Genomic DNA, 20,948 nt, shown 5'->3' with positions numbered 1-20,948 from the left:
AGCTTCGATGATAATTTCAAAATAATCCTCGAGTAGCTCTTAAACTGCACATAAGCGAAATTTTTGAAATTTTATGAGAGAGGTACCGAAATGGGTTGCCCGTGACAAAGTTTTTTGGTCCCAAAGAGGACTAGGTAAAAAATTTCAGCCATTTCGATGTGATATTGGGGCTATATAAAGACGTGGACCTATACTGATAATTCTCTTCTGGAATATTTTATACCCCCATGGAAAACTAAATACCAAATTACAGCCATTTCGGTGGGATATTGAGACCACAACCTTCAAAATAACGAAAATCGGGATGTACCGTTCTATGGGGGCAATATTAAAACGTGGACCGATATACATCATTTTCAATACCAAACATCTTAGGTGTAAAATTAAAGAAAAGATGCCTTCAGCATATATTTCAAAACAAGACAGCCGCAGCCTGTTTGTTTAAAATTAAGGAAGAAAGACCCGACCGTCCTTACCATGTGAGTGGTTGTAAGGCACTAATTTTAATTGAATGATAGTTTCCTTAACTGTAACAATACATTCGAATTCTTTACCTATTATATTACAATTCATATTTCTTATCAACTAACTCAATGCTCTAAAAATACAAACATTTGATAATTGAAGAATTTTCCCACAATGCGTGTGTCATAAAAAGGTCGTAAAATTATAAGTGCAACTCCACAGCAGCGCACACAAAAGCAACTAATGATAATATCTACATCTGCCGGTGGGATCTTCTCGTCTTCTCTTCAATAACCAAATAAATAGAAAATATAAAATTCTGTTCAAGTATTTTGAACACTAGGGGTAATAAAAACTTCTATACCAAATTACGAAGTTTTATTTCAAAAATTGCGAGCTGTATCTTAATTTAATTATACCCTCCATATTATGGTGGGGTGTATAAAAACCAGCGGCGGCAACACACTGCGAAGAATATATCTCTCAAACGCACCAAGCACTGCCTTATTTGCAAGTACATAGGCTTCGGAAACATACACTACCACGGACATTATCTGTATTTTTAAAGTGTTATTCTTTATAAACGATATGTGGCTTTGTTTTTAAACTACTTACTTAAAACAAACTAGCATCTGTTGGCAATACTATATGTGTCTATGGCGGTAAACAAAGTCTTTAACTACCTTAAAATTATAGGTACCAAGTTCCACATTTTGTTCGAGTTCTATAAACGCATTGCGCGTCGATACCTCCAACTTGGTCCTATCGCCGTTTACTACCAGACCCACTTTAGCAGGCTCTTCTTCGACCTTCTTAGAGGTATCAGTTACTTCTCTTACTGATCGACCCATGTTCAAGCTAGTAACATGTGGCTATTCTTTTAAATTATTGCGCCATTTCTTTCAAAGTTTGCAGGAAGTTGAAGAGATCACAAGAAATGCTATATCCTTGTCTGAAACCTCTGTTGGTACTCAACTATTCGGAAAGGTTTTTTCGGACCGGACATCAGTTAAATTCGCCCTACGAAGCCGGATGAGCTTTGCGGGGATATTAAATTCAGACTTGGCTTGGAATAATTCTGAACATAAGGGGCTGTCGAAGGCTGCTCCATAATCGATAAAAATATGGAAAGTATCTGCGTCTATTGGGGGTTTTCCAGGATTTGCCGCAGTATAAATATCTGGTCAATGGTGAACTTGCCAGGTCTAGAGCTACATTGGTATGGCCCAATTATTTCTTTGGCCATAGGCCTTAGTCGTTCACACAACGTCCCTGACATTATCTTATAAGCAATATTTTTTTTTCGTTCATATTTATTAATGCCTTCTATCTTAATTTGATATTTACATTATTTTTGACATAATTTAAGTATAATATTAATTCAACAGGGTTCACCCAGTGGTTCGCCCATATAGTATAGTTTTTAGATGTGGTGAAATAATAAATTAAAAAGTTATAATATAGTTGTTATGGATCATATTATGTATATATGTATGTAGTTCTCAAATGAAATCTTGTGGGACCCTCCTTCTCAGTCTTGTGAAAGTATGGGAGGTTGACATCAAGTTTGCGGCTAAAGGGTTTGGTTGAGCATCTATGCTCAATTTGTACTTTTGAATTTGATATATTTTTCCTTCATGGACAGTTCTCATGTTTAGTTCTTCGTGTAATCTCTTGTTGGTTATATAGTGAGGAACTCCAGCAATTTTGCGCAGTGTTTTGGATTGAAATTGTTGTAGAAGTTTAATTGTTGTATTGGAGGCGGTTCCCCATAGCTGGATACCATATGTCCAAATGGGTTTTATAATACATAAGCAATATGGAGCAGACATATGCCCCTAAAGTTAGAGCACATAGTCTTGTCTCCTTTCTTGTGGACGAGACACATGATGATCAGGTTCCAATCGTAGCGTAAGCGTTCTTCCTGCCAGATGGTGCTTGCTGTGGATGTACCTTATCAGCCGGTTGTTTACTGTGTTGAAAAGCTCCGTTGGTAATAAGCATAGGTAAGTCGACTTTCGTTTAATCGATTAATCGATTTTCAGCAGTCAAAAGTCTAAAAATCGTAGTCGACTTTTGTCTGGAGGAAGATCGAATAACCGATTATCTTGTGATCGATCTTCGAGTTTGCTCATAGATTGTTGACTTGGCGATTTTGCAATTTTTACGGTTTTACAGTTTCAAAAGAAAACTCGAAAATCGACGAATAATCGATTTGTTGCTGTTATGAAATAGTCGAAAGTCGAGTTTTAGGACAACTGAAATAATCGCCAGACCGAAAAATCACAGTTTTAGTTTTAGAACAAAATCGAAAAGTCGATTGGTTGGTAAGTCATCTTCTCCTGCCGCCCGCTGGAGACCTGATGTTTTAATCTCCGATCAACCTCATGCAGCTATAATGCAGTGCCTCACCTTTAGGTGCTGTTTTGACGCCTTTCCCAATCCAACATATTTCCTGTATGACAGTAATATCGGCCTTGTACTGTCAAGGCTTTAACTGCACCATCTCTATGAAGAGTTCGAACACTCCAAGTGCAGATTCGCAAATTATGTCCTTAAAATGTTTGCGGGTGTCACCAACATTAGAAAGCTTTTCTTTGTTTTTATACCATACACTACATTGTCTTAAGGGGTATTGTGTCTTTGTGCATTTGTATGTAACCTGAAAAAAGAAACGAGATAGACCCATAGTTCCTTTAGGGGATATACCCCACCCTCACTTCCTGAGTCGCTTTATGCATGTCCGTCCGTCCGTCTGTCATTGTTTTTTTGATCGCAACGTACAGGTCGCATTTATTATACGATTCAGCTGAAAATAATTTTTTAGACATAATACGAATGCTGTTGCTTTTGGTGAAAATCAATTCAAATTTGGACATACCTAATGTAGATATATTCAAACGATTTGTTGCATTTGGTGCACCAATAACGTTATTTGTGTCCGTTTTTTTCTGTTCCATTTCGATAAAATTTGAAAAGTGCCACCGAATTCTGACAAGAAGTAACATTGTTAAATCATATTGAAATCGGTTCGGATTTAGATATAGCTCCCATATTTATATTCGCCCGATTTGAGGTATTTGGTGCACCAACCTCGCCTAGGTAGGTCCAATTTTGATGAAATTTGAAATGTGTAACGGATATTGCCCTAAAAAAAAGTTTGCTAAACTATATTGATATCGGTTCAGATTTGGGTATAGCTCCATATAAATTTTTAGCCGTTTTGAGGTAATTGGTCCCCAAACACAAATTTGGACAAACACTTTGATGAGATTTGGAAAATGTGACGTAACCTTGTTCAAAAAAATTATCCATATTATATTGAAATCGTTGCGGTGCACAGTGCGAAATATGCGAAGTTTAGTGGAACTTTAAAGAATTTTGAAGTACATAAAATTAATTACATTTTTATTGAATTCGTTAGCTAAGTACTCCACTGCAAATTATCCATACTCAGTTTGGCGATTTACTCCGCGAAACGACTTAAAAATGCACTTAAATTTGCACTTTTGTTTCATAATTTGGAGCGGACAAATGGTAAGTCGTATGTGTCGTACGAGTGGAAGAAGGTTTGCTTTGTTTCGTAAACACTTTCGTCGGAGTTGTGTTACCTTACCAAAGAAAAACTTCTCATTGAAGGTTTTTCTTTGTTTACGTTTATACCTCGAGCTGACGATTGATGTTTGGGTATAAAAAGTTTCTTGTTGAAGAAGTTATTGAAAAATAACTTCGGTGGAGAATATCCACAAACAAGAAACAAAGGGAACTGATGAGATCCAGTGGCGTGGATCGAAACTAGTCTTCCTTGCCCTACCCCTTGGCGAACAATGCCGAACCTTCTCCACTAATAAACTTGTTGTTTTAAATATTAAAACAACAAAAGGGATTAAGCCAGACTATTTTGAAAAATCAAAATTGTAACAGCTATCACAATTAAATAAACGCCACCAATGTTCCATTATAGCTACAAATGAAAACAAAAAATTATTGACATTTTACTCCTTAATGGATGTGTAGGGTTGTGGTGCTTCACCCAGAAGTGGACCTATGTTGACAGATTTTATGTGAGGAGGATGTTTATGCGCTAATATCTTAAAATGCACATTTGCATCAAAATCGGTTGCAATTTTTGTCTTCAACATTTAAAATACATAACATGAAGGAACCCGTCATATGGGGGCTATACCAAAAACGCGTATCTACAATGCTAATATTTCGCACAGTGGTTTTCTATCTACGAAGAACATAAAATGCTAAAGTGTTCATATTTCGCACTGTGCGGTGTAGGGTATCATATAGTCGGCCCCACCCGACATTGACTCTGATTAAGGTAATATTCTAAGCCGATATAACCATGTCGGTCCGTCTGTTGAAATCAAGATACAGGTCGCAATTTTTAAGATAGAGCTTTGTAATTTGATATAGATGTGTCTATTACCACTAGGACGTTTGGTATTGCAAATGTACTATATCGGCCCACGTTTTGATATAGGCCCGATAGAAAGGTACCTTCCTATTTTCGGTATTTTATAGGTTTTAGTCTCATTATCAGACCAAAATAGCTGAAATTTGTACTAAGTCTTCGTTGGGGATACGAAACATTCCCTCAGAATTTTGTTGGTATAGGTCCACGCCTTCATATAGCCCCCATAGAAAGGTACCACCCAAATTTTCGGTATTCATACAGCCCCCATAGAACCGTACCCCTCAATTTTCGGTATTTTGAAGGTTATGGCCTCATATTCCACCGAAAATGCTGAAATTTGGTATTTAGTCTTTATTGGGGGTATAAAACTTACCACCTAAAATTTGCAGGTATAGGTAGCTCCCGATTTTCGGTATTTTGAAGGTTGTGGCTTCAATATTCCAAAGAAATGGCTGCAATTTGGTATTTAGTCTTCGTTGGTGGTATAAAACTTTCCCCCAGAAATTACCACCCGATTTGCGGTATTTTGAAGGTTGTGGCCCAAACAACCCAACGAAATGGCTGAAATTCGGTATTTAGTCTACGTTGGAGATAAAAACCTTCCCGACTAAAATTCATCGTTATAGGCAACGTTTCGATATAGCCCCCATAGAACGGTATCTCGCGATTTTCGTAATTCTGAAGCTTGTGACGTCAATATTCCACAGAAATGACTGGCATTTATTATTTAGTCTTCCATAGGGTTATAAAATATTCCTGAATAGTGTTATCATTATAGGTCCACGTCTTCCTATATCCCCCATAGAACAGTAACTCTTGAGGTCGAGGGTATAACAGGATTAACTTAACGCCGTTCTGGTTTTCATAGTACGGTGTATTTTGGAGGGGTGGTTTTGTCTTCAAGTTTATATATAATTTTTATAAAGAACGTTTAGACAATAAAATGATTTTTGCTTTTAAAAGAAGAGGCGAGATAAATTAATCTTTAAGCCACGTTCAATAGAAACATATATTAAAGCTTTCAGTACAAACATTTATGTTTTACAATACCCAAAACCATCCATACAACGTACTTCTAAAATATCTTAATTACTAAATAAATCTATATATATAAAATAGAAAAATGTTTGTATGTTTGTTTGTTTGTTTGTTTGTTTGAAATTTATAGACTCAAAAACCGCTGAACCGATCTTGCTGAAATTTTCAGGGTATATTACTACATCGCCTGAAAGTAACATAGGCTATAAAAAGTTTCGAAATTCCGCTCCGATCCGGAGATATAGCATCAGAATCGGAGGTACCTCCAAAAAATTTAAACTGTGTATGCAAATATCTATAGAACGGTTACATTTACAGACTCCAAATTTGAAATGTATGATGGATTTTAGCCTAAAAATAAATGTGCCAAAATATAGCGAAATCGGTCCAGATTTGGATATAGCTCCCATATATATTTTCGTCCGATTTCAAGTATTTGATATACCAAACACGCTACATATGTCCGATTTCAATGAAATTTGGAATGTGTGACTAAATTTGTTGCAGAAATGAGTATGCTAAATTATGCTGAAATCGGTTCGGATTTGGATATAGCTCCTATATATATTTTCGGCCGATTTCATGTATTTGATGCACCCAACCCACTATGTATGTCCAATTTCAATGAAATTTGGTATGTGTGACTAAATTTGTTGTAGAAATGAGTATGCAGAATTATATTGAAATCGGTTCAGATTTGGATATAGCTCCTATATATATTTTCGGCCGATTTCATGTATTTGATGCACCCAACCCACTATGTATGTCCAATTTCAATGAAATTAGGTATGTGTGACTAAATTTGTGGTAGAAATGAGTATGCCGAATTATATTGAAATCGATTCAGATTTGGATATAGCTCCTATATATATTTTCGGCCGATTTCATGTATTTGATGCACCCAACCCACTATGTATGTCCAATTTCAATGAAATTTGGAATGTGTGACTAAATTTTTTGCAGAAATGAGCATGCCAAATTATCTTGAAATCGGTTCAGATTTGGATATAGCTCCTATATATATTTTCGGCCGATTTCATGTATTTGATGCACCCAACCCACTATGTATGTCAAATTTCAATGAAATTTAAAATGTGTAACAAAATTTGTTTTAGAAATAAGTATGCAAAATTATATGGAAATCGGTTCAGATTTGGATATAGCTCCTATATATATTTTCGGCCGCTTTCATGTATTTGATGCACCCAACCCACTATGTATGTCAAATTTCAATGAAATTTGGAATGTGTAACAAAATTTGTTTTAGAAATGAGTATGCAAAATTATATTGAAATCGGTTCAGATTTGGATATAGCTCCTATATATATTTTCGGCCGATTTCATGTATTTGATGCCCCAAACACGCTATGTATGTCCAATGTGTAACTAAATTTGGTGTAGAAATAAGTATTGAAATCGGTGTTGATTTGGCTATAGCTCCCATATTTATTTCAATGAAATTTGTGCGGTATCTACGAGTATATCTATAACGGAGGAAAATGTTTGTACGTTTGTTTGTTTGAAGTTTATGGACTCAAAAACCGCTGAACCGATCTTCCTGAAACTTTCAGAGTATATTACCACATGGCCTGAAAGTGTCACAGGCTATATAAATCTTAAAAAATCTGCCCCGATCTGGAGATATAGCCTCAGGATCGGAAGTACCTTCAAAAACTGTAGACTTTGTATGCTGATATCTTACGAACGATTATCGATACAGTCTTCAAATTTGGTATGTGTGACGGAATTTGGTCTAAAAATAAATTTGCCAAAGTAATTTGAAATCGGCTCAGATTTGGATATATATTTTCGGCCGATTTAATGCATTTGATGCATAAAGCACGTTTTGTATGCCCAATTCCAATGAAATTTGGAATGTGTGACGGAATTTATTGCAGAAATAAATGTTCCAAACTATTTTGAAATCGGTTCAGGTTGGGATATAGCTCCCATATATATTTTCGGCCGATTTCATGTATTTTCTACACCAAACACGCCATGTATGTTCAATTTTGACGAAATTTGGAATCTTTGGAATCTTTTATCCTAGAAATTAGTTTGCCAAATTATATTGAAATCGGATCAGATTTAGATATACCTCCAATATATATTTTTTGGCCGATTTCATGTATTTTGTGCAATAAACACCTTATGTTTGTCCAATTTCAATGAAATTTGAAATATGTGGCGGAAATTGATCTACAAAAAAATTTGTCAAATTATATTGAAATCGGTCCAGATTTACATATAGCTCCCATATATATTTTCGGCCGATTTCATGTATTTGATGCACCAAACACGTTATGTAAGCCCAATTTCAATGAAATTTGGAATATGTGGCGGGAATTGGTCTACAAAACAAATTGGTAAATTATATTGAAAGAATTTCAGTCAATATAATTTCAGGAAATGCACGAACGTACAAATCCATTGATACTGTGGCAACTGAAGACGACGTGGTTAACTATCCAGTTGAATTCCTAAGTTCGTTGGATCTTCAGGCTTTCCACCACATAATTTAGTGCTAAAAGTTGGTGTTCCTATTATTTTATTAAGAAACATAGACCCACCTCGCCTTTGCAATGGTACAAGGTTAACAGTAAAAAAACTACATAACTATTTAATTGAGGCAACGATTATTACTGGGAAGTACACGCAGAGAAAAAATATTTTTCGCTTTTGTTGGAACAAAAATATATGTTTTGGTTCCAAAAATGTATTTGTTTTGTTCAAACATTGTAATCCAAATCCAAAAATACCATCTTTTGTTCCAAACATAGAAAACAAAAACAACTTTCGAATTTCCGCAATATTGTTAAAATCGTTAACAATACCGATTTTAGGAACTATCATAATCTAATTTTGTTTACAAAAAGTATTGTCAATACAGAAAACCAGCCCAGAAATTTTTGATTTGAGTGCATATACTTCTCATATACACTTTTCGCATAACTTGGATATAAATGTCGCGTATAATATTGCAATCTTTGATGAACACAATACATGGTTTGCTGCATTGGCTGACAACAAAGACAAACAAAAAGCCACAAGAACCCACCACAACATAAGGAATAATTAAACACCATAACAAACATGAAAAGGAAAGAAGAATGAAACAAAACAGAAACAAATAAAAACAAGAGTCTCACAAGTACATACACACAAAAACAAAGGTAAAGGCAGCATGTCATACAAACACACCACAACTCACCAAAATTGTTTTTTCAACACGGCATCGAATAGCGAGAGAAGAGAAACAAATTTTCGAAGAAAAGAGAGAAATATTGTTCAGTTGACACAAACTATTTTTGGATTTACAATACTACATGAGGAATCCAACAATATGTTAACAATACATATTTTGCTCTTGGAATATTGTTGGATCAAACATATTTTTTTCTCTGCGTGTATATAGGTTCAGATGTACTTCTACCTCGAATCCCTCTAATAGCAACAAAAACGCCCTTCAATTTTAAAAGATTGCAGTTTCCAGTACGTTTGGCATTCGCAATAACTATAAATAAATCCCAAGGATAGACTCTTCGTGTATGCGGCCTAAATTTAGCATGTTCTTGCTTTTCTCATGGTCAGCTCTACGTTGCATCTTCACGTGTTGGTAGACCGGCCGATTTGTTTGTTTACGCTCCTGAAGGAAAAACCAAAAACATTGTATATCATAAAGCATTACAATAAATACTTTACTTTAAATTTTTGAATTTGATTTCTTTCTGATTTCAAAAAATCCGTAAAATTTCAAATGCATATCAATCTAAAGGGGTAGCGAAGCGCACCGGGTTCTGCTAGTTAATAAATATATTAATTTTTATATTAAGTATTTTGGCCGATTTTATTTTGAACACATTTGTTACACTTTTATTTAGCATTGTTTTAAATTTTTCTTTTCTCGCATATTCAACAACCTCTGTTGCATTCTACTTCTCAGGACATATTTCAGTATTTGTTGCAAAACAATGAATATGCCACCAAAGATGAACATTAAAACGCAGACCACATCCAGTGATTGGGATATGAAAAAACTGTAAATAAAACGCATTAGATTAAGGTCTTACTTCCGCATTGATTTGACGACTCTTAAACAAACAAACAAACCTCATATGCCGTACTGGCGATTGTAAGTGCGACACGTCCTTGTGCTTCATTACATATTCTGTCCAATAAATTGCCGTGTCCATCGGTTTTGTCATTTGATCCAATAACAATTGACTTTTCTCATGGATTTTTCTTTTGTATTTGCCATTGTTTATAATGGCCATTATGTTCTGGTGGAGTTTATCTGCCGTTATCGTTTCAAGCGGTAAACGTATGGCGTAGCCATCCGATTCGGCTTTGGCTGCATTTACATCGTGGTCACAGAATACGGGCAGCATGACCATGGGCACCGCATGATAAATGGCTTCATACATGCTAAGCAGACCACCATGTGTGACGAAAGCCTTCAGCTTCCGGTGGCCTAATATGTCCTGTTGTGGCAACCAACCACTCAAACGAACATTCCTGCTGATGCCTCTCATATTTTCCTGATGTGACCCAGTGGGCAACATTGGCAACGCTGACTGGATACCGGTTGTAGTGCTATTTCCATCCCATTTCCATAGGACATGATATTGTGGTAGACGCGAAAATACTTCGATGAGCATGTTACGGAACTCTTCGGGCATATTTGCTGCCTTCACCGATGAGCCCATTGAGAAATATATCACACCCGCCGGAGCTGAATCCATAAACTCCTTCAGGTCATGTTGTAATTTGCCAGCAGGTCTGCAGTGTAGACAAGCAATTTCGATAACGTTCGGATAGAATGGACGAGCGTATGTGATGCTGGCATGACCATTTTGCAATATGATGGAAACGTTGCGCATCAATGCATAAGGATGAGGTATGCTGGTGCCAAAGTGCTGCATTAGAACTCCATGCACTTGATTGGTATAATACTGTTTGTTGTGATGCAGGTTGCCGGACCGATGAAATGCAAACATGTAAAGAAATGCGGGGAAAAATCAAAAAAATGTGTTAGCAATCAATTGGCAAATTGATATAAAGGACTAAATTGAATTGTACTGTACAACGTTGTCATGCCGTAGTCGCTTAGTTCTGCATTGCCAAAATGACAATGTTTATGCTCACAAACTTGGAAACAACTAAATTCCTCTGCGGCCATAAAACTATGTGAAAAGGTTTTTTGGTCTGAGATTGAACAGCTACATAGAATGTGATATGTTTATCTATTACTCATTCAAGTGTTAAAGCGAAGTATTTTTAGGGGAAGCATTGAAAACTACTTTGTGATAGCCGAGAAAACATGGGAATTTTGTGTAAACAAAAAAGTTGTCAGTTCACGGATCTATATTAAAGTTCAATTCAAATAGTAGAAAGTGTCAGCCATTTTTGCAGACAAAAGCAAAATAAACAAGTAAGAACGGCGTTAAGTTCAGCCGGGCCGAACGTGCTGTACCCTCCACCACGAGTGGTATTAAAGTAAAATGGAACAATTAGCTTCCTTTCGTGTATGAAGAAGACTAAATACCAAATTGCAGCATTTTAGCGATACCGAAATTCGGGAGGTACCGTTCTATGGGGGCTATATCAAAACTTCGATCTATTCCGACAAATTCTGGCGGAAAGTTTTTAGGCTCAAAGAAGACTAAATACCAAACTTCCAATATTTCGGTAAGATTATGTAGGTAAACCACTCAAAATACCGAAATCAAGAGGTACGCTTCTAGCGGGGACATAGGAAGACGTGGACCTATACTGATAATTTTCTTCTGGAATATTTTATAATCCCATGGAAGACTAAATAACAAATTTCAGTCATTTCGGTGGGATATTGACTTCACAACCCTCATCGGAAGTATTATTTCGGTGGCTGATTTTTGGTATTTTGAAGGTTGTGGCCACAAACCTTCAAAATACCGAAAATCGGAATGTACCTTAGTTTAAGGGCAATATGAAGGCGTGGACCTATACCGCCAAATTTAGAGGGGAAAGTTGAATACCCCCAAAGAAGACAAAATACCAAACTTCAGCCATTTCATTTGATTATTGTGCTCACAACCTTCAAAATACTGAAAATCGGGAGGTACCGTTCTATGGGGTCTATACTGCACTATGTGACACGATCGTGCTAAATTTTTGGTCTCCCTTTAGAAGTCGTGCAAGATACCTTACTAAACACGAACATCGAACAAGAATATAAAACCGGCCAAAATATTCCTAAAATTAATTGCTTCGTTTTTGTAGTCTGGTACTTATTGCCGTTTTGTTATGGAGAGGTCAGAGTACACGCAGAGAAAAAAATATGTTTGATCCAACAATATTCCAAGAGCAAAATATGTATTGTTAACATATTGTTGGATTCCTTATGTAGTATTGTTAATCCAAAAATAGTTTGTGTCAACTGAACAATATTTCTCTCTTTTCTTCGAAATTTTTTTTTCTCTTCTCTCGCTATTCGATGCCTTGTTGAAAAAACCAATTTTGGTGAGTTGTGGTGTTTGAACAATGAGACTCTTGTTTTTATTTGTTTCTGTTTTGTTTCATTCTTCTTTCCTTTTCATGTTTGTTAAGGTGTTTAACCTTATGTTGTGGTGGTGGCTGCTAGTGGCTTTTTGTTTGTCTTTGTTGTCAGCTAAAGTAGCAAACCATGTATTGTGTTCATCAATGATTGCAATATTATAGGCGACATTTATATCCAAGTTATGTGAAAAGTGTATATGAGAAGTATAAACACTCAAATCGAAAAATTTAGTATCTGGTTTTCAGGGCTGACAATATGTTTTGTAAAAAATTTAGATTATGATTGTTCGTACAATCGGTATTGTTAAAGATTTTTACAATATTGCGGAAATTCGAAAGTTGTTTTTGTTTTCTATGTTTGGAACAAAAGATGGTATTTTTGGATTTGGATTGCAATGTTTGTACAAAACAAACACATTTTTAGAACCAAAATAGATATTTTTGTTCCAACAAAACCGAAAAATATTTTTTCTCTGCGTGTATGAGTGAAAAAGGATGATGTTTGTTATACCCTCCACCATAGTATGGAGGGTATATTAAGTTTGTTTTTCCGTTTGTAACGCATTGAAATACTCATTTGCGACCCTATAAAGTATATATATTCTTGATCAGGGTAAAATTCTGAGTCGATCTGTGCACGTCCGTCCGTCCGTCCGTCCGTCCGTCTGTGGTAATCACTCTAGCATCCACAAAAATGGAGATAGAACGCTGAAATTTTGGGAAAATGCGTCTTTTGTTTGCAGGCAGGTCAAGTTCGATGATGGGCTATATCGGTCCACGTTTTGGTATAGCCCCCATATAACGGTACCCCCCGATTTACGGTATTTTGACGTTTTTAGCTACATTTTCAGACCGATTTAGCTATAATTTGACATTTAGGGTTCTTTAGTGTCAATAAACTTATATAACTAAAGTTGTGGACATAGGTCCACGTTTTGGTATAGCTCCCATATAACGGTACCCCCCGATTTACGGTATTTTGACGTTTTTAGCTACATTTTCAGACAGATTTAGCTATAATTTGGCATTTAGGCTTCTTAAGTGTCAATAAACGTATATAACAAAAGTTGTGGACATAGGTCTACGTTTTGGTATAGCCCCCATATAACGATACCCCCGATTTACGGTATTTTGCCGTTTTTAGCTACATTTTCAGACAGATTTAGCTATAATTTGACATTTAGGGTTCTTAGGTGTCAGCAAACTTATATAACAAAAGTTGTGGATATAGGTCCACGTTTTGGTATAGCCCCCATATAACGGTACCCCCCGATTTACGGTATTTTGCCCTTTTTAGCTACATTTTCAGACCGATTTAGCTATAATTTGACATTTAGGGTTCTTTAGTGTCAATAAACTTATATAACTAAAGTTGTGGGCATAGGTCCACGTTTTGGTATAGCTCCCATATAACTGTACCCCCCGATTTACGGTATTTTGACGTTTTTAGCTACATTTTCAGTCCGATGTAGCTATAATTTGGCATTTAGGCTTCTTAAGTGTCAATAAACTTATATAACAAAAGTTGTGGATATAGGTCCACGTTTTGGTATAGCCCCCATATAACGGTACCCCCCGATTTATGGTATTTTGTTGTTTTTAGGTACATTTTCAGACCGATTTAGCTATAATTTGACATTTAGGGTTCTTAAGTGTCAAAAAACTTATATAACAAAAGTTGCGGACATAGGTCCACGTTTTGGTATAGCTCCCATATAACGGTCCCCCCGATTTACGGTATTTTGCCGTTTTTAGGTACATTTTCAGACCGATTTAGCTATAATTTGACATTTAGGGTTCTAAAGTGTCAATAAACTTATATAACAAAAGTTGTGGACATAGGTCCACGTTTTTGGTGTAGACCCCATATAACGATACCCCCGATTTACGGTATTTCGCCGTTTTCAGCTACATTTTCAGACCAATTTAGCTATAATTTGACATTCAGGGTTCTTAAGTGTCAATAAACTTATATAACAAAAGTTGTGGACAAAGGTCCACGTTTTGGTATAGACCCCATATAACGGTACCCCCGATTTACGGTATTTTGACGTTTTTAGCTACATTTTCAGACCGATATAGCTATAATTTGACATTTAGGGATCTTAAGCATCACTTACCTTTTATAACAAAAATTGTGGACATAGGTCCACGTTTTGGTATAGCCTCTATATAACGGTACCCCCGATTTACGGTATTTTGACATTTTTCGCTACATTTTCAGACCGATTTAGCTATAAATTGACATTTAGGGTTCTTAAGTGTCAATAAACGTATATAACAAAACTAGTGGACGTAGACCAATGTTTTGGAATAGCCCCATATAACGGTACCTCCTGATTTTCGGTACTTTGAGATTAACCGAATTAGATGTAATTTGAATATATGACATTTGAAGTTCTTAGTGGTCACCACACTTCTCCACCAAAATTGTCTGAAATTTTGGGAAAATGCGTCTTTTGTTTGCAGGCAGGTCAAGTTCGATGATGGGCTATATCGGTCCACGTTTTGGTATATCCCCCATATAACGGTACCCCCGATTTAAGGTATTTTGACGTTTTTACCTGCATTTTCAGACCTATATAGCTATAATTTAACATTTAGGGTTCTTAAATGTCAATAAACTTATATAACAAAACTTGTGGACATAGGTCCACGTTTTGGAATAGCCCCTATATAACGGTGCCCCCGATTTACGGATTTTGACGTTTTTAGCTACATTTTCAGGTCGATTAAGCTATAATTTTACATTTAGGGTTCTTAAGTGTAAATAAACATATATAACAAAAGTTGTGGACATATGTCCACGTTTTGGTATAGCCCCCATATAACGGCACCCCCGATTTATGGCATTTTGACGTTTTTAGTTACATTTTTAGACCGATTTAGCTATTAGGGGTTCTTAAATGTCAATTAACTTATATAACTAGTGGACATAGGTCCATGTTTTGGAATAGCCCCCATATAACGTTACCGCCCAATTTCAGGTATTTTGACGTTTAAATTCACATTTCTAGACCGATGTAGCTATAATTTGACATTTAGGGCTCTTAACTGTCACTAAACTTTAATAACAAAACTTGTGGACATAGGTCCATGTTTTGGTATAGCCCCATATAACGCTACGTCAGTATAACGGATTTCGCTATCCCCATATAACGGATTTTCGGTATTTTGAGAATTTTACCTACAAGTTTTAACCGAATTATATGTAATTTGAATATTTGACATTTGAAATTCTTAGTGGTCACCACACCTCTTCACCAAAAATTGTGAAGAAAGGTCGATGTATTGATAAAGCTCCCATATAAAAGTACCTCCCGATTTTCAGTAATTTGCTACAATATTAAACCTAACTAGCAGTAATTTGATATTTGAAGTTCTTAGTGGTCACAACACCTATCCATAAAAAATTGTCAACATAGGTCCATGTTCGGATATAGCTCCCATATAAAGGTACCTCCCAATTTTCAGTAATTGGCAATTTTAGCTACAATTGTTAACCGAACTGACTGTAATTTGAAGGTTGTAGTGGTCACCACACATCTGCATCAACAATTTTCAACATAGCCCCAATATAACGATACTTCCCGATTTTCTGTACTTTAAGAATTTTACTTAAAATGTTTAACCACGTAGGTCCATGTTTTGGTATAGCCCTAAAACAAACCTCCCGATTTTCCGTACCTTAGCTTTATTTTTTGGTCGAACTTTCTGTAATTTGAAATTTAAAAGCCAATAAAAATTGTTCATTTTAAGTTCATATTTTCGTATAGGCCACATACCACCTCCGAACCAGCTGTTAATGACATTTGAAGTTCCCACGTTATGTACCGATTTTCGGTATTTTGAGGATTCTAGCTACAATTTTTAACCGAATTAGGAGTTATTTGACATTAAAGACTCCCATCAAAAACTGTCAACATAGGTCCATGTTTTATTATAACCCCTATATAACGGTACCTCCCAATTTCTCGCCCACCAAAAATTGTCAACATACATAGTAAGATATAGGCACCATAAAAAGGGCCTCCCGAATGAAGCATTTTATGTACATTATCTGACATTTTAACGTACCCACTTAAAGTTGGGGACAGGAATGAAAACTAATTATTCCATTTTAGTTCAGAATATTTTATGGTGGAGGGTATGAAAAGTTCGGCCCGGCCGAACTTAACGCTTTTTTACTTGTTTGTCATTTGTTTTGTTCATGAGAGAAGCAAATACAACAAGTAAAAAAGCGTTAAGTTCGGCCGGGCCGAACTTTTCATACCCTCCACCATAAAATATTCTGAACTAAAATGGAATAATTAGTTTTCATTTCTGTCCCCAACTTTAAGTGGGTACGTTAAAATGTCAGATAATGTACATAAAATGGTTCATTCGGGAGGCCCTTTTTTATGGTGCCTATGTATGTTGACAATTTTTGGTAGGCTAGAAATTGGGAGGTACCGTTATATAATAATTGTTCCACAAACATCCAATACGGGACAAGGGAGACTTCTCTAATATCAATGAGTGCGCCCCGATTCATATTAGTTCAATGATATGGGACCTACTGTTTATTGCCGATTCCGAACGGCGTGTCTTAAGACACCACTTGTAGAGAAGTTTTACATGGCTGAAATACTCAGGAAATCATTGAGGTGTATTTTGCCATCGTTGAAAAATTTTTGATGTTGCTTGGCCGGGGAGTCGATCCCACGACCTTCAGCGTGCAAGGCAGTTGTGCATACCATTGCACCACGGTGGCACCGTTATATAGGGGTTATAATAAAACATGGACCTATGTTGACAGTTTTTCATCAAATAACTCCTAATTCGGTTAAAAATTGTAGCTAGAATTCTCAAAATACCGAAAATCGGTACATAACGTGGGAACTTCAAATGTCATTAACAGCTAGTTCGGAGGTATGTGGGCTATACGAAAATATGAACTTAAATGAACAATTTTTGTTGGCTTTTAAATTTCAAGTTACAGAAAGTTCGTCCAAAAAAATTCGTTCGGTTAAACATTTTAAGTAAAATCCTCAAAGTACCGAAAATAGGGAAGTATCGTTTTATTGGGGCTATGTTGAAAATTGTTGATGCAGATATGTGGTGACCACTACAACCTTCAAATGTCAAACTACAGTTAGTTCGGTTAAAAATTGTAGCTGAAATTGCCAAATTACTGAAAATTGGGAGGTACCGTTATATGGGAGCTATATCCGAACATGGACCTATGTTGACAATTTTTGATGGAGAGGTGTTGTGACCACTAAGAACATCAAATGTCAAATTACTGCTAGTTCGGTTTAATATTGTAGCTAAAATCATCAAATTACTGAAAATCGGGAGGTACCGTTATACATCGACTTTTCTTGACAATTTTTGGTGGAGAGGTGTGGTGACCACTAAGAATTTCAAATGGTCAAATTACAGATAATTCGGTTAAAACTTGTAGGTAAAACTCTCAAAATACCGAAAATCGGGAGGTACCGCTCGCTATATAGGGCTATACTAAAACATGGACCTATGTTCAAAATTTTTTCGAATATAAGTTTTTTGGTCACTAAGAACCCTAAATATCAAATTATAGCTAATTCGGTCTAGAAATGTGACTTAAAACGTCAAAATACCTGAAATCGGGCGGTAACGTTATATGCACGCAGAGAAAAAAATATGTTTGATCCAACAATATTCCAAGAGCAAAATATGTATTGTTAACATATTGTTGGATTCCTCATGTAGTATTGTAAATCCAAAAATAGTTTGTGTCAACTGAATAATATTTCTCTCTTTTCTTCGAAAATTTGTTTCTCTTCTCTCGCTATTCGATGCCGTGTTGAAAAAACAATTTTGGTGAGTTGTGGTGTGTTTGTATGACATGCTGCCTTTACCTTTGTTTTTGTGGGTATGTACTTGTGAGACTCTTGTTTTTATTTGTTTCTGTTTTGTTTCATTCTTCTTTCCTTTTCATGTTTGTTATGGTGTTTAATTATTCCTTATGTTGTGGTGGGTTCTTGTGGCTTTTTGTTTGTCTTTGTTGTCAGCCAAAGCAGCACACCATGTATTGCAATGATTGCAATATTATACGCGATATTTATATCCAAGTTATTCGAAAAGTGTATATGAGAAGTATATGCACTCAAATCAAAAATTTCTGGGCTGGTTTTCTGTATTGACAATACTTTTTGTAAACAAAATTAGATTATGATAGTTCCTACAATCGGTATTGTTAACGATTTTAACAATATTGCGGAAATTCGAAAGTTGTTTTTGTTTTCTATGTTTGGAACAAAAGATGGTATTTTTGGATTTGGATTACAATGTTTGAACAAAACAAATACATTTTTGGAACCAAAACATATATTTTTGTTCCAACAAAAGCGAAAAATATTTTTTCTCTGCGTGTGGGGGCTATTCCAAAACATGGACCTATGTCCACTAGTTATATAAGTTTATTGACATTTAAGAACCCTAAATGTCAATTTATAGCTAAATCGGCCTGAAAATGTAGCTAAAAACGTCAAAATGCCGTAAATCGGGGGTACCATTATATGGGCGCTATACCAAAACGTGGACCTATGTCCACAACTTTTGTTATATAAGTTTATTTACACTTAAGAACCCTAAAAGTCAAATTATAGCTAAATCAGTCTGGAAATGTAGCTAAATACGTCAAAATGCCGTAAATCGGGGGCACCGTTATATGGGGGCTGTACCAAAACGTGGACCTATGTCCACAAGTTTTGTTATATAAGTTTATTGACATTTAAGAACAGTAAATGTCAAATTATGGCTATATCGGTCTGAAAATGTAGCTAAAAACGTCAAAATACCGTAAATCGGGGGGTACCATTATATGGGGGCTATACCAAAACGTGGACCGATATAGCCCATCATCGAACTTGACCTACCTGCAAACAATAGACGCATTTTCCTAAAATGTCAGCGTCCTATCTCCATTTTTGTGGATGCTAGAGTGATTACCACAAACGGACGGACGGACATGCACAGATCGACTCAGAATTTTACCATGATCAAGAATATATACATATATACTTTATAGGGTCGCAAATGAGTATTTCAATGCGTTACAAACGGAAAAACAAACTTAATATACCCATCCATGGAGGGTATAAAAACTAATCTGAGGGTTAACGCAATATATTCTCTTTGGATGATGTTATTGAAAAACATCCTCTTCCCGAATTGAGAAAACTGATTGACTGCCCAAAAAACGTTGTAAGATATTTTAAACACTTGGAGCTAAACAACAAATTGTCGAAAATGTTAAAACAAGATATAAGAACACGTTGGAATTCAACATACATTATGTTTGAGAGCATATACCAAGTCGAGAATGAGATTAAGAGTATTTTGCTAGAAAAGAATGAGTTGGATCGTATATCTGACTTAAAGTTTTCATTTCTAGAACTTCTATTGGGTTTTCATAAAATATTAAAAGAGTGTTCCGATATATTAAGCTCGGAAAAATACCCTGCTATGTACATTTTTGCCCTTTGGTCTAACAAACTTTCGAAAGTCTGCTCTGGCTAGATACGACTTTTTAATTTTTCGTCTTTTTGGGGCAGATGTACTTCTTTTGGATATGAAATCCCTTGGTGAGTATATTAAGAATCCCAAAGGACAGATCCGCCTTGAGTCGAACTTCCGCGTTATGGCGTGATGAAGATTTTGCCAGAGACCCTGTAACCCGTCAGGAATTAGCGTTATATCTTTGTTCACTGTTGCTTTAGCTTATTTTTGAGATGACTTGTCTTCATTTGAATCGAATGAGGATTATTTTCGTAGAGCACTTCGACCTTCTAACTCGCTTCTGTCAATATCCTTTTCGTCCTTTATTTTAAGAACCGCTATAAAAATACCACAAGATGACGTTTTTCAGCTTCGAAATGTTCTGCAAAAATGTAGCTCAGAAAATTTTAGGTACGGCTCTCATTGACAACTAATCGATTTTGTCGCGTTTTCATGGTCGTTTTGTGCATTTCCACATCTGGAAATATTCTCAATGAAAGTCGTACTAGACTTTTGAAGTCTAACTTGGACAAAATAGTGTTTTTAAATAAGAATAGAACAATTAGAAGTTCATATGAATATTTTTTAAAAACAAATAAATGTACACCTACATCGATTTCTCCTTTTTTGTAAATTCGTGCGTGAGTGTGCGTGTTCGTGCCTTCTCGAAAAACGCCGTGTTTGTGCGTGAATGTGCATAAAAATTTTGGTTCGTGTTCGTGCATGTCCGTGCCTAATTTTTTAGGGCAAAAAATTTGAAAAATAAACTCGATCGACGAGTTTCTAGATTTTGATGTCCTTATTAGATTTTTATGAATCATCTTATAATAAAGATTTTATCTAATCTTATGTAAAGCTCTTCAAAATATGATACAGGAATATGAAGTTATAAAAAAATCATAATCATAATAACCATCCGTATTGTATACATAGGTAATAACTTATATGAAATGTAACG

At 35.7% G+C, this 20,948-nt stretch overlaps 1 protein-coding gene across 1 annotated transcript in view; it reads right to left on the bottom strand.

Moving 5' to 3' along the window:
• Positions 1 to 9,806: 9,806 nt before the first annotated feature.
• Positions 9,807 to 20,948, bottom strand: part of LOC141389251 (UDP-glycosyltransferase UGT5-like) — a 34,699-nt gene continuing 23,557 nt past the window's right edge. The window contains exons 4-5 of the mRNA XM_073960529.1: positions 10,040 to 10,881; positions 9,807 to 9,966 (exon numbers count right to left, since the gene is read on the bottom strand). Coding sequence (XP_073816630.1) covers positions 9,807 to 9,966; positions 10,040 to 10,881 — 1,002 coding nt within the window. The remainder of the gene's footprint in view (positions 9,967 to 10,039; positions 10,882 to 20,948) is intronic.

The sequence above is a fragment of the Musca autumnalis genome, unplaced genomic scaffold, assembly GCF_047663935.1.
Source record: "Musca autumnalis isolate F117 unplaced genomic scaffold, ASM4766393v1 scaffold_1, whole genome shotgun sequence".
NCBI lineage: Eukaryota > Metazoa > Arthropoda > Insecta > Diptera > Muscidae > Musca > Musca autumnalis.
This window is presented reverse-complemented; position numbering and strand designations above follow the sequence as displayed.